The 13,471-nt window shown below is 39.1% G+C and overlaps 1 protein-coding gene across 10 annotated transcripts in view; it reads left to right on the top strand.

Annotated features, from left to right (window-relative positions):
* Positions 1-13,471, top strand: part of tns1a (tensin 1a) — a 158,025-nt gene that overhangs the window by 72,793 nt on the left and 71,761 nt on the right. For 9 of the 10 annotated variants that reach the window (XM_036128465.1, XM_036128468.1, XM_036128467.1 and 6 more), the window contains 2 exons: positions 1,682-1,720; positions 3,581-3,622. In XM_036128465.1, the coding sequence (XP_035984358.1) occupies positions 1,682-1,720; positions 3,581-3,622 (81 nt within the window). Of the gene's footprint in view, positions 1-1,681; positions 1,721-3,097; positions 3,117-3,580; positions 3,623-13,471 lie in introns of those variants that run through there. The other variant, XM_036128469.1, reaches the window with a different exon arrangement.

The following is a 13,471-nucleotide window of genomic DNA, read 5'->3' as shown; positions in this document are numbered from 1 at the left end:
CAGGCAGGTTGGACAACACCTTTTTGTGGGGCAAGAGGAAGGGGACAGTTCACCCCAATGTAAAAGCATGACCCTGGCTTAAAAATATTTTTGAAAAATGTCACCAAAGTGGGCAATGCCAAAAGGGACTGAGGGGCAGAGCTAAGTGTGGGGATGAGTAGAGAGTGGGTTAAGCGGTGCTGTGGTCAGGACAGGGGAAAGTGAACCAGGGCGCAATGGATTGGTCTTTGGATGTGGAGGATTTGTGATTCGTCCACCCTGTCCCCCATAACAACTGCAATAGCCACCATTCAACACTAAGAGGGCAGCAATGACATGGATTTAAGACAGTTAGATTATTGCAGAAATAAACAAGTTAATATGAAAATGTAAAAACAAAATTGAACAGTAAAATTGGCATAATGTTAAACAACATAGTGGTGGCTTCTACACAACAATATTAAAGCGATGCCATTGACTACTATAAACATATCAGTTGTTGTGTCCCTGAGTAGGTGTTCAGAGGGCCCGGTGGTGCCGATGTATGGCAGCCACACTTTTTTTCAGACTGCTTCAGTGCAGCTATTGAGTCCTCTGGACTTGATAACATACAAGCCATTTGTTACATGTCTTGCCCCCTTCTCTTTTTGCTTGTTTCTTATCTGCAAAACATGTCCTAAAATACCAACAAAATGAGAAAAAAAATATTGGCTTACTTTCAGAACATAAATAACCGCTTTACAAATTAATGCTAGCCGGCATGCCGACAGCAGCAACAAGCATAAATTTGATTGAGTTGCTTCAGTGCTAATGCTAGTCTGTAAATAATTAGAAACAAGTAGGGAAAAAGTATTTTCTGCATTCTTTTTTATATCTGCCACCCTCTTAATGTACTTTAATCCACCTTTTAGTAAAACCCTTCTGCTACTTCTCTAAATTCCTGCAGATCCTGTGCCACTAGCCAGTGTCAGTTGGTATAAAGAGGGACAAGTGCCTATTTAGTTTCAGCCTCTGTTTTTATTTATGTTCTTCTCTCTAACAATGCCACACTTTAAAGTTTAACTTTGTCTCCATGCTTTTAAAATGAGCATACGTCTCATTTGTGATTATCTCTGTGATTCTCTATCTAATTCCATACAAACTGTTTTCGTCATGTCCATGATCCTTTATTATCTCTGTTCTAGTTAATAAAGGACCGTCTGAATCCAGAACATGCTTAAATGCTTACATTTGGGTTCTCAAACCATGTTTAGAAAAAAAATGCAGAGTTTAGTTTTACCAGTTAAATGAATGTAGCCAACATTACACATTTGATTGATTTAAAGCCATAAAGTGATCTAATCATTAGTGTTAAACAGGCTTAAGCAACAAAGTTGACACATGGAAGATGTTTTTTTACAGAGCTTCAGGCAGGGCTGAAACTGGTTCAGTTTTAGCCCTGTTTATTCTACCTACTTAAATCAATAGCTTCTAATGTGAGACTGGAAGCCCCTCGAAAGGGCACAGAATTCCTGCATGGAAGCCGATCATATAGTGTGAAATTAAGGAGAATGAATGCTACTTATGTTTGAAAAATAAATAGTAAAGTCCACTGATGCTGTGTTATTGAACTCACCCTTATACCTGTCTCTCTTTACTATAAATTCTCTTCTACTTTAAATTTCATCTCTCCTCACTCATGTGTTTATCTCTTCATTTTTAGGTCACTACATCATGTCAGATTGCGACCAACTCTGAGCCGGTGAGTACTCAGAATGAACACGTTTATCTCAAATATTTCTTTCAAATAAATATATAAATGCACATTAGCCATTTAAAATAAAACTCTGCACAACTTTTTATCAGGTTTATGATAAGTTCTTCCTTTTTCCTTCACCACGGCCTGCCTCACCCAGTTCGTAGATTTGGCAGCAAAGGAAGAAAACAATTATCAGAGACAAAACACTTAGATTATACATATATTCCCCTCACAGAGTTTCCGTAGAGGGGTGGGTTCCACGCACACAGTTACTATGGCGCTTATCTTCTCCCAAGCAAAACAGATCCGCATTCCAGTGTCAACTCAGGAACTAACTTTTTATTCATTGACCAGGTGTTTTTAGGATTCTACCAAGAAAAACATTAAGAACAATAAAAAAGCTTTCAAACTGTAAACCATCTTGAAGGGTACCCCGTAAAACCTCATGTGACTCCCACTTTGCCTGGTATCCCACAAGACGATTGGGTGAATTTATTGCTTTAAATGAGTCTGGATACAGTTCAACCGTAAAATACATAATTAACACAAAATTGATTATATACATTTCCCACTATCACATTCCTCTCCCCGATAATCACCAAGGTGACATGTACCACAGATTAACAGTTTATTATGACAAGATGTGTTGCAATTACTTTAATTGCTGTAAACAGTCAAATACACTCATGTGTAATGCTGCGCGGTGGAAACATTGGCTCTGTTGGAAGACTGTGCAGATGGGAGAATTAGCAGGAAATGCGGTTTCAGGGATCAAATAGTGTATTTTGTGGCCAGTGATGATGAATGGCCAATATGCTGCTGTAAACTCTGAGTATTACATTCTGTTATAATATATAAGGGAACATAACTACACCTCCCTGTGAGGGGCTGAAAGGTCACTCTCCAGCTTCCAGCACACAGGTGCGCCTAATAGGCCGTGGGCCAGAATCTGTAAGATGACTTTTCGTATGAACTGTCAGGGGGCAACTTTCTTCCACCGGGATAAGTTGCAGATAAGAAACTGCTATGTGTAGCAACTTTTCCTGGTGGAAGAAAGTTGCCCCCTGACAGTTCATACGAAAGTTCTTAAGGAGATGTTCTACAGATTCTGGCCCAAGAACTATAAAGCTAAAACAGTAATCAAGTTTACTTTTTAACGAGTGCTTTTAATGTGGGCAATAACTGTGTATTTGCTTCTGATTTACAAATTTCTCCGTGATTTCTTTTTCCAGTTTCTTTCTATTTCTCCTTGGTTGCCATTTCACCATGAAAAACCCCCAGCTAACCCATTTTTAATACACATTAATATTAATGAGATGCTTTGCATTGACCATATATGGTTGAATCTGGGCATGTAGAGGGCTGAACATGAGGCGGAACCTGGTACGCAAACATTCAGGTACAGCTATGATCTATGAATGGAAATTGTGTGGTGTGTGCGCATTATTTTATAAATCTGATTTTTTTTTTCTTTTTCATGTACAGTGTTTTCTTTTTTGGCCATTTTAGTAAGGATTCCAGTATGAAGTTTTATAAATGAGACCGCTGGAAATTGCATTAAGTGTTCAGATTTTATTTTTCATATAACATGCATTAATAAATAATAAAACATGTTTTCAGAACATATTTTCTGATAATTTATATAAATGTCCAAAGAGCCTGGAAAGAAATAAGTGGCGATTCATAGAATGACTGCATCAGCCTGAAGAGTTAAAAATCAGGCAGTGTAATTGCAGGATCAGTAGAACAACTCTCTGGCTGCCTTCCATGCATCTCATCGTTTTTTACCTTGCCATGCTGTTTCATCGCTTTTGTGAAAGAAATAGTCACTGACCTGCTGACTCTCCCTCTCTGTCTCTGCAGCCTCCCACTCCACAGCTGCCATTAAAGCATGTAGATACACCGGTAAGTAACAGCTTTCTCTTTTTCATTCGTTATGTATGCTGTTCCCTCATAAATGCTGCTGTTGTTAATACAACATTGCTTTGCTGTAACAAGAATTATGGGAAACATAGTTTAGCACAATGTGTTGTATCATACTCTTTTTAAAGACCAGAGAAGAGATACCTTTATTTTGATATACAGTTTGAATGGTTTGGACATTAATGAATAACTGACTCACATCAAGAATGGATATGACAAGGCATAAATCACGGCATCTCAACTGGAGCTATACTGTTTATACCAGAGAATCGACGTGAGTGAGCACACAGGATGTCTTAAAACAGTCATGTTTTGGATTTGCATGAGGCCAGATAATCACATCATGTCATTTTAAATAGAACACATATAGTTAAAACAGATATTTACATACACTGTATAAAAAGACTCATGACCTTTTTCTTGTACTGTTTGGTATTAAAGGAGACAACTACAAGTTTAACTCCTCCCGGCCAGTAGGTGGTGGAATTGCGCTTGTGGGCTGTTGTTCCAAGCATAGACATTATATACATAGATGCGTCGTTGGGCGGGTTCTGCCTATGCTCAGATGTGTCAGAGCGTCCGCAAATATGCAGTTACTCAGTCACTTAAACCGTATCAGAGGGACTCAGAATATACTTTGTATTCGTAATATTTTTATTTTTGTTATATTACAAGTTTATTTTCGTTTAAAAAGTCCTTTGTCATTGGCTTATCGGGGCAGCATACATGAATACTGAAAGTCCACAACAATAAGAACATGATGAGAAATCATTAAAAAAGCTTTTTTGTATTTGGGAAGCTTGTAACCACACAGAGCAGAACACTTTGTGAGAGCGACACATCTAAAAGCACAGTCAGTTCAAAGGGACAAGGTGATATTGAAAAAGACAGTGGTGTACATTTACAGTGGACCACAGCATTTGGGTCTAAAGTGCTTTTCCCATGAGGTTGGGGCCAAGGTGAGGCAGAGGTGAGCTGGGATTAAAAAAAAAAATTATAATAAATTGAGGGAATGTTTCATACACTGTATGATTGGTGTTAGTAATATAACTGGCAAGGTGCTGAAAGTCCAGTAGTGTTTGGCAATTGTACATCAAAATAGAGTTTACTCCAGTGCCGTATTTTTCGGACTATAAATCGCTCCGGAATATAAATCAGACCAAACTATAGGTTGCACCGGACTATATCAATTTATTTGGACATTTTTTTCACACAATCCAAGACTAAAAACTGACATTTAATCTGGTAAGCCAATTTATTAAATTACACAGCTACATCCACAACCGTCTGAATAACGTGGAACATACCAACCAGCAAGGCTTTATCCAATGCATTTCAGCGTACTGACCCGTTACATTGTCAAAATTACGTCTAAATTAGACTGTGAGCATAACAGTGCTATGTGCTAAGCTAACAGTACGACACGGACGTTTCAGAGTATCATATAGCTCACGTGCATCAGCAAAGTTGTAACCTGCCCGGACAACAGACCTTTAAGCTAGTGCTATCAATTCTAGGTCTAGGTTCTGTCAAGGTCTAGGTTCTTCGAGCTGCACTGTGCAACGCTCCCCTGCGTGAATGCAAACTGAAACAGCAAAACAACATACAAACATGTGTTTAATCTTTGTTGTCTATAAGTTAATGTTTCAGTAAATTTTTAAATTAAGGTGACCAGATTTCTCTAATGAAAACTGGTGGCGTCTCTATCTGAGGTTGGTTTGTTTTGCATGATCTGCAACGGCATCATGCAGAACCGACAGTGGCAGGACCGGCTAAATACCTTTCGTTGTACTAAACCTTTTTTACTCCATCGTGATACTACTGAGTGTATATAACTTCTGTATATATATCCATTTTATTCAATTTCATTTTATTTTATTGTGTTCTTATTTTGTCTGCACCATCAACACCAAGTCAAATTCCTTGTATGTGCAAACCTACTTGGCGATTAAACTTGATTCTGATTCTAATTCTGATACACTGAAATCGGGGACATTTCCAGGGACAGCTTTTGCCTGGGACAGGTCATCAAAAACGGGGACATGTGGTCACCCTATTTTAAGTGGTAGAGGAGCAGAATAGTTTTCACAAGCCTAGTGAGCCCTCTTGTGGCTATAGACAGTAATGTTTACTTCTTGGTTCATGCTGGTCAAGATGAATTACCATTTAAATTTAATATATAAGCTGCATATGAATATAAGTCACAGGATTGGCCAAACTATGAAAAAAGTGTGACTTATAGTCCGAAAAATATGGTACTATAAAACAAAACAAAGACAAACCTAGCAGGGATAGACATAGAAGGTGGTCCACAGCAGATTTACCCCACCTGTTTTGCCCAAGGCTGTCCAAGTTCAGCATGTCCTTTACAGAGGTAGGCAGGGGTTGGGCGGGGCAGTGGTTCAAGCCTCTCCTTCCATCCATGATTCTCTTTAACGCGTGGTCACTTTGACATAAAAATAAGTTCACTACACATTAATAAAAGATCTTTTTAATAAATTAGATTGGATTATCTTTATTGTTCAAAGGAAATTTGGACAATATCAATCATGTTACGAGTACTCTGAGAGAAATGGCATGGTGCTTACAGAAGCCTAGCTTCAAGGGGATATTCCTAGATCCCTGGTTGAAATCGAGGGGTTTTCTCTTAGCCGTGCTGACAAAAATAATTTGTTGGCAAAGCACTGTCGAGGGGGCAAGTGTGTGTTTATATGCAACAGATGGTGCAAGCAGTACACTGTGAAGGATGCTATCTGCTGTTGAATTCCTGTCCTTGAACACAAGACCCTTTTACCTCCCATGAGAGTTTGAAGATACTACTGTTTTGCTGTGTATATGCCACCCAGTGGCAACAGTGCCATAGCTGCTGCCTGCATTGCTGACTGTTTCCATTAGCAGCTTCAGAGGACACTAAGAATCCCAACCTTCATTCAAGGTGATTTTAGCCACTGCAAGCAGGAAACATTCCTTCTTAAATCCTGTTAATATGTTTCATGTAAAACAAGACATTATAAAAGTCTTGATAAATGTCATGGTAATATCACAAATGACTACAGTGCAGTCCCACATATTAGCCTTGATTGAAATGCAGCAAACCTCAGGTTAAAACAGTGACTATGTGGATAAAGGACAGCATACAGACCCTGAAAAGATGCTTCTTGTGCACTTATTAGTCTGTGACAACACAGACTAATAAGTGCAGGTAGTTGGTACTTCAGGCAGCTGGTACTTCAGGCAGCTGAAGTAGTAACTGCTTGTAAAAAAAATCTGTGCAGATAAGACTGTTGCCAAAAAGCATAACAACCACACATTACTAAAGACATTAACGGTTGCATTAACAGGAAAAAAGCAAGCCTTCAGGAACAACAATCAACCATAGTTAAAAGAGAAGCAACAAACCAACTCAACCAGCTGCTTAAAGAGGCCAGGAAGAGACAAAAGCACATATTGTCTCAGTAGATTTCAGAACATTGTGGAAGTCTGTTAAGGCTATAAGCAAAATGGAACCCCACAGACAGTACTTAAACACAGCATGCTATTTTCAATAAGCCAATGGACTCAATGTCATTTGCATGTGGTTTGTGAACCAGGATTTTACCAAGGAAGTCAAAACAACACTGCAGTCTATCTAAAATTATCCTGGTCAATGAATCTCTATAGACAGTGTCAAAGTCAACTCCTTGCTTCATCACGTGTGCCCCAAAGGTCCCACCCAGATGGCATATCTTCCTTCCTGCTGAAGACTTTTGCAAACTAGCACCAGCTTGGTACCCAGTTTCTCAAAAGTCACTGGCGTCACACACTGTTCCCTCCCTCACGAAAAAAAACAAGCAAAAACATAATTACACCTGTTACTAAGAAGTTGTGTCAAATACCTCTCTCCTTTGTGGTGATTAGAATAATATATTTTGAGAAAAATGAATTATTGTTCCTGAAATCAGGACAGTGATGAGTAAGCATAGAGACAATAAGTGGATTGGTGGGACTGCTGGTGTATTCAGAACCACCTGGAGCTTAACCCACTCAAGACTGTGGAGATGATGGTGGACCTCGGGAGAACTTCCCCTAAACTGCCTCCCCTCACCACCCGGTGAACCACCCTTCCTTGGGTGTGAGATGGTCCTCAGAAGTAGATACTGAAGAAGGTCCAGCAGAGACTGTATTTCCTTCGGTAACTTAGAGTCTAACTTTCCCAGGAGCTGGTGGTCATCTTCTACACTGTATCTTCACAGTGTAGATGCCAAAAAATCAATCAAACTGCAGCTGATCCAGAATGCTGTTGCTAGCGTTCTCACTAAAATCAGGAAGATAGAGCATATCACCCCAGTTCTAAAGTTCTTACACTGGTTGCCTGTACCTGAGAGAATAGACTTAAAATACTTCTCTTAGTTTATAAATCACTGAGCAGCTTAGCACCAAAATACATTAAAGACCTGTTGTTGCTGTATCAACCCTCCTGACCACTCAGATCCTCTGGTTCTGGTCTGCTCTGCATACCCAGAACCAGAACCAAACATGAAGAAGCAGCATTCTCCACAAATCTCGAACAAACTTCCAGAAAACTTCAAATCAGCCCAAAGACTGAGTTCCTTTAAATCAAAACTGAAAACCCACCTATTCAGAGTTGCTTTCGACCCATAATAACAGGACCATTGACCAACATATTTGATGTGTCTTGATGCTTTCACCTGATACAATTTAATGTTTGTTACTGGTCTTCTACAACCAGTGACTGTTTGAATGTGTTTATGATGTTTTTATGTTTTCAATATGTGAAGCACTTTGAAGTGTCTTGCTGTTCAAATGTGCTATACAAACATACTTGATTTGACTCTACTGCCAGCATTCAATCTGTCCTATGTTCGTCCATCACTGTGTGGTTTGACTCATCCACAAAACAGAACAAGTCCAAACTGCAACGAACAATTAGGTCCACGAAGGAGATCATTGGTCACCTTCCCTCCATCCAGGACAAGTGTAGGCTCAGGGAAAAGGCTCCCGCTTGTTTAGGTCCGCAGATCAGATTTGTTCCAAAGAAAAAGAGACTACGGAGAGGTGATGCCACTTTCTCTGTCACCACACCAAAACTATGTAACAAATTACCTTTACAAACTGTTTTTAAAACTCTTAAGACACAGTTTTTCTCTCTGGCTTTTTGTTGCGGTTTTTGTTTTATTGTTCTTATTTTGTTATCTTTTGAATTATTAGCTTTTAGGCAGTGTAAAGCACTATGGCCAACAAAGTTCTATTTTAAAGTGTTTGAGTGCAGAATACATTTTGAGCACAAATTGTTTAGACTTTTACCCTTAAGTTGAGACTAAAGAGTGCTATTTGCAAAAACCAGTTGCCAACTTTTCAGATGAACACAATGAACACCTTAGAACAGGGGTGGCAAACTCATTTTGGTTTAGGGGCCGCATACAGCTTAATCTGATCTCAAGAGGGCCACAAGAGTAAACACATTGCAAGATTAAATAGAAATAATAAAAGTGGACTTGTTGTTGATTTTTATCCGTCCATCTGTCCGTCCATCCGGACTTTCACTTTTACACAATATATTATGAATAACCTGAGCGTTTTTAAGAAAAGTATGTGCAATTTCAACAACACTTTTACTGAGTTAAACATTTACTTGTGCATTATGCATAAGAACTGATCACAGTGATTATACAATGTTGAAAAACATTTATTCACATTTTTTGGAACTTAAAAACACTGTCCTGCATGACAAAATACATCAAACAGATATAAATTGAGAAATGATTTAAAATCAATTTTCCACATCTGAAGCTCAGTGCTACCATCTGCTGATTAAAACACAGCGCCCCTCGTGGACAATATAGGAACTGCAGATTTTCAATTAAACAAAGTACATGTTTTTTTCAATAATTGTTTTATCATTCTCTTCCTTTTATCTCCTCTTTCTTTAACCTTTTCTTTTTTTCTTCTTGTTCCTCCTTTCCTCTCCTACTTTCCCATTGTAGTGTCCATATCATTTGAGATATTCCCCGCATGAATCATAATAAAACTATTCACATTCATAAATCAAGAGGAGCACTATAGCAAAAGCACTACTGCTCCACTTGTGAAAGTCAAATCTGATGAGCTTTTTTTGGCATTAAGACAACAATTCTTATTGCCACATTGCCAGACAGGACACTGTAAAATGTATTTAATATTATTTTTTTTTTTAATAATGATAATGCATTTAGCCACCGGGCCGGACTAAATAGCTTGGCGTGCCGGAACTGGAACTGGCCCGCGGGCCGCATGTTTGACACCCCTGCCTTAGAATATAAGTAGTCAGATACACTACTGTGAAATCAGTACATGTGTACCACAGGGCTGGGTCTGTTCTCCAGTGGTCTTTACATTGTTCACTAACAACTGTGTTAGTGTCAAGATCTCACCACTGATGCCTGGTCTGAATACTCATTTCACACACCTGATTAGCTCCGCCCCATTCTTCATTACCATTCAACTGATCTACCTGCATCAGTCAGTAATAAAACCAGCCTTCAGACAAGTCATCAGTGCCAGATCATTTACAAGCCATTGGGGAGTTTTGTCCAGCGTTCTCTTTATTTGATTGACCTGTTGATACAAACCCGATTGCCTCCGGATTCTGAGCCAGCCTGACCCCTGTTTTTCCTGCCTGTTCTTGCCTGATAACCTGAGTACCAGACCTAGCCTGTCTTTTGGATTATCTGAGCTTGCCTGATCCATTCCTGTTTAACCAGCCTGTCTGTGTACCGTTATGGACTGCTATATGACCATCAAGCCTGCCTGTCCTCGTCCAGCCTGTCAGCCTGTCCGTGTACCGAACCTGATTCTGTTTCCCGACTCTGAGCCCAGATTCTGCTCTGGACTGTTGGGCTCCTCTGACTTCCCGGTTATTGACTTAAGACTGTTTATTTCGACTTCAAACTCTGTATTATACTGCTCATCATACAGCCAGTCTGTCATCCCGGTTTCACCCTCAACCAATCCATAAATAAACCTTCTTAAAATATTCCTGTCTTGTCTGGCTGAATACTGGGTCCTCTGTCTCAGTTCTTGACAGTCAGCATGTTTCGATTAACTTTGTCTTTAACTTTTTCGATTAACGACATAGCAATCCTCAGCCTGTTATATATCAATAGCTCATCCTATCTTTCAGAAATCAACATTTTTGTACGCTGGTGTGATAGCAAACAGTCTATTAGTGTTAATACTTGATTGTTTAATTGAGTAATTTTCATTGTGTCTTCTTGTAGTTCAGTGTCACTACAAACAAGTTTCCCCACAGGGACAATAAAAAGAATATTGAGCTGAATTGAATTTCACACTAAAACATGCTTGTGTCCAGGACCCATTTGCCTACTGAACAGTATGATAGCCAGACATTGCCTTGCTGTTTATACTTGAATATAATCATTTGAATAGATGAATGCACCTTCAGGTCTCTGGAACTTGTGGAGGTCCTTCATTTTGTTCCTGATATGTTGGCTGATTTATTAGATTTCTTTTAGATGTGGCAGTTTGTTTGAGGAGTTGCCTTAAATTGTATCTACAGCTGGTCCTCTTTAAACCCAAATGTTTTCAGTCTGATAAAATATGTTATCATCACCTGGGCTTTCCTAAATTATGTAAAAGCAAGTTAATCTTGTATGTAAATCTGTAACAATTTTACAGTTTTTTTTACTGTATTTTACTGTATTTTCCTTTCATCCTTTTCTAGCTTTTATTCCATTACTCTACTGCTTCAGAAATGTGAAGTTATAGCCATTTATTACAAGTGCAATGCAAACAGAGCACTGACTTTTCAGTTCCAGAGTTCTGGTTATAGTCTAATGATAATGTCTAATTCCTAAGTTTTTAAAGTCTGCAATAAAATGTAACCAGATTTCGAATAAATGATGTATACTGAGTGATGACATATAGATGGAGGCGTTTGACTTATCTTTGCCAGAATTAAATGCTTTAACATTACAAAAATGCATTTAATTTAAGCACTACTAATGTGGAAGGAAAACTGTTTCTTTAAAACAGCAGGCAAGGGCTATTTGGGGCTAACACATTTCTTCCCGTTTTTTCGAAGTAGAGCAAACAGAGATGAAAGCAACACTGATGTCTTGCATCCTTCGTCTTTTCACTCCTCTTTCTTGTGAGTCAGCATTTATGTGAGATGTTGTCAGAATAATTAGATTAGCAATGGCTCAGAAAACCAATATAAACACAGATGGGCCCTTTGTACAGTAGCGTGTTTTAACACTTATACAAAACTCTGCAGAATCAAGTAGAGGAGAATTTGGCCAGAAAAATGGTCATCCTCTTTTTGCAGGCCAACAGGCAAGGCAGTGCAAGTTTAGTATAACTCATTTCAGTGACAAGACAATTAAAAGTGCTTTACATGAACAGAACATAAAAAAGAAAAACACATAGAAATGTGCATTGCAATGGCATATTAAAGGCACGTAAAGAAAAGTTTAACTAAAACCTTAATCAATTATGTTTCACTTGACAGTTTAAATAGAACAGTTTTTGTTTTTACCTTTATTTAAAATAACTTGTGGTTTCAGCACTTTTACAGTCTTCTGGGTGTTTGTTCCAGGTAAGTGGAACAAAAGAACTGAATGCTGTTTTTCCATGTTTGGTTCTGCTTCTGGGTATGCAGAGTAGACTTGAACCAGAAGAACTGAATGTAGGTTGATACACTGACAACAAATCTGCAATGTGTTTTGGTGCTAAGCAATTCAGTTTTGGATTAATCTGATTATAATAGCAGTATGTTAACACCTATTCTAGGAAATAATAGATGTTAACCTTGATTCTAGGAAAATCTTAGGCCTAGTCCACACGTAGCTAGATATCTGGGAATAAGGATCAGTTTTTATGTGGTTATGTCATGCTTTGGGTTTTTGTTTGCTTTGCTTTGGACTTTTCTGGACTAATTAGTTTCCACTCCCCTCAGCCAACAGCCATCTGTCACCATCCAATCAGCTCAGTCCACTCCTCAGGCCCCAGTCAATTAGCTCAGATCAGCTCCACCTGCCATTACTTTCTGTTTTAGGGGCTGCTGCATCACAGTGAGTGATGTAGTAAGTGAAGATGTGTGTGTTCCTCCTTTCATCCACACGTAAACTGCATATCGAATTGTTCGTTCCTCCTTTGGTCCAAAACCAATTACTTCATAATCTTCAGGTGATGTAATGGATAGCTGTTATGGCCAGTGGCCTTCGTTTGTGTTTTCTCTTTTCTCATATTATTTAAATTCAGGTGCAGTTGCTGCTTCCTGCCAGCTGGTTCTGCTATGGGATCTTGATGCAGACCTTCTCCTGGGTCATTTCCTGTATTTCCTCCTGCATCACTTCCTGTTCTCCTCTTCTCCCGATGGGATTCTCATCTCGATTGCTCCACCAATCCTGATAGAGACCTACTTATTTAAACCGGCACTTCTTGATAGACGGGGCAGCTATGTATTGTTGAGCAGCTTGCCTCATATAGTTGGTGTGTCTCCCTTGTTGTTATGTCCTTTGAACCAGGTTGTAAATATAGCTTTGTATCGTCTGCATGTTAACTCATATAGTTGTTTTTCAAAATCTGAGCTCAGGAAGCATGTAGATATTGAATAGGAGAGGCCCCAAGACCAAAGACTGGTAAACCCCACATGTGGTTTTTGTGGTCCCTGAGGTAAAGTTACCTACTGACACAAAAAGTCCCTGTCCTTCAGGTAGGATTCAAACGGTCGGGTGCTGTACCATAAAGGCCGACCCAGTTTTCCAGGCACTTCAATAGAGCAGAGTGATCAACAGTGTTGAATGCTGCACTGAGGTTGAGATTCAGCTACAG

Source organism: Fundulus heteroclitus, chromosome 24 (assembly GCF_011125445.2).
Source record: "Fundulus heteroclitus isolate FHET01 chromosome 24, MU-UCD_Fhet_4.1, whole genome shotgun sequence".
Taxonomy (NCBI): Eukaryota; Metazoa; Chordata; class Actinopteri; order Cyprinodontiformes; family Fundulidae; genus Fundulus; species Fundulus heteroclitus.
Note: the sequence above shows the minus strand (reverse complement) of the source record. Positions and strands in the feature narration are given on the sequence as shown.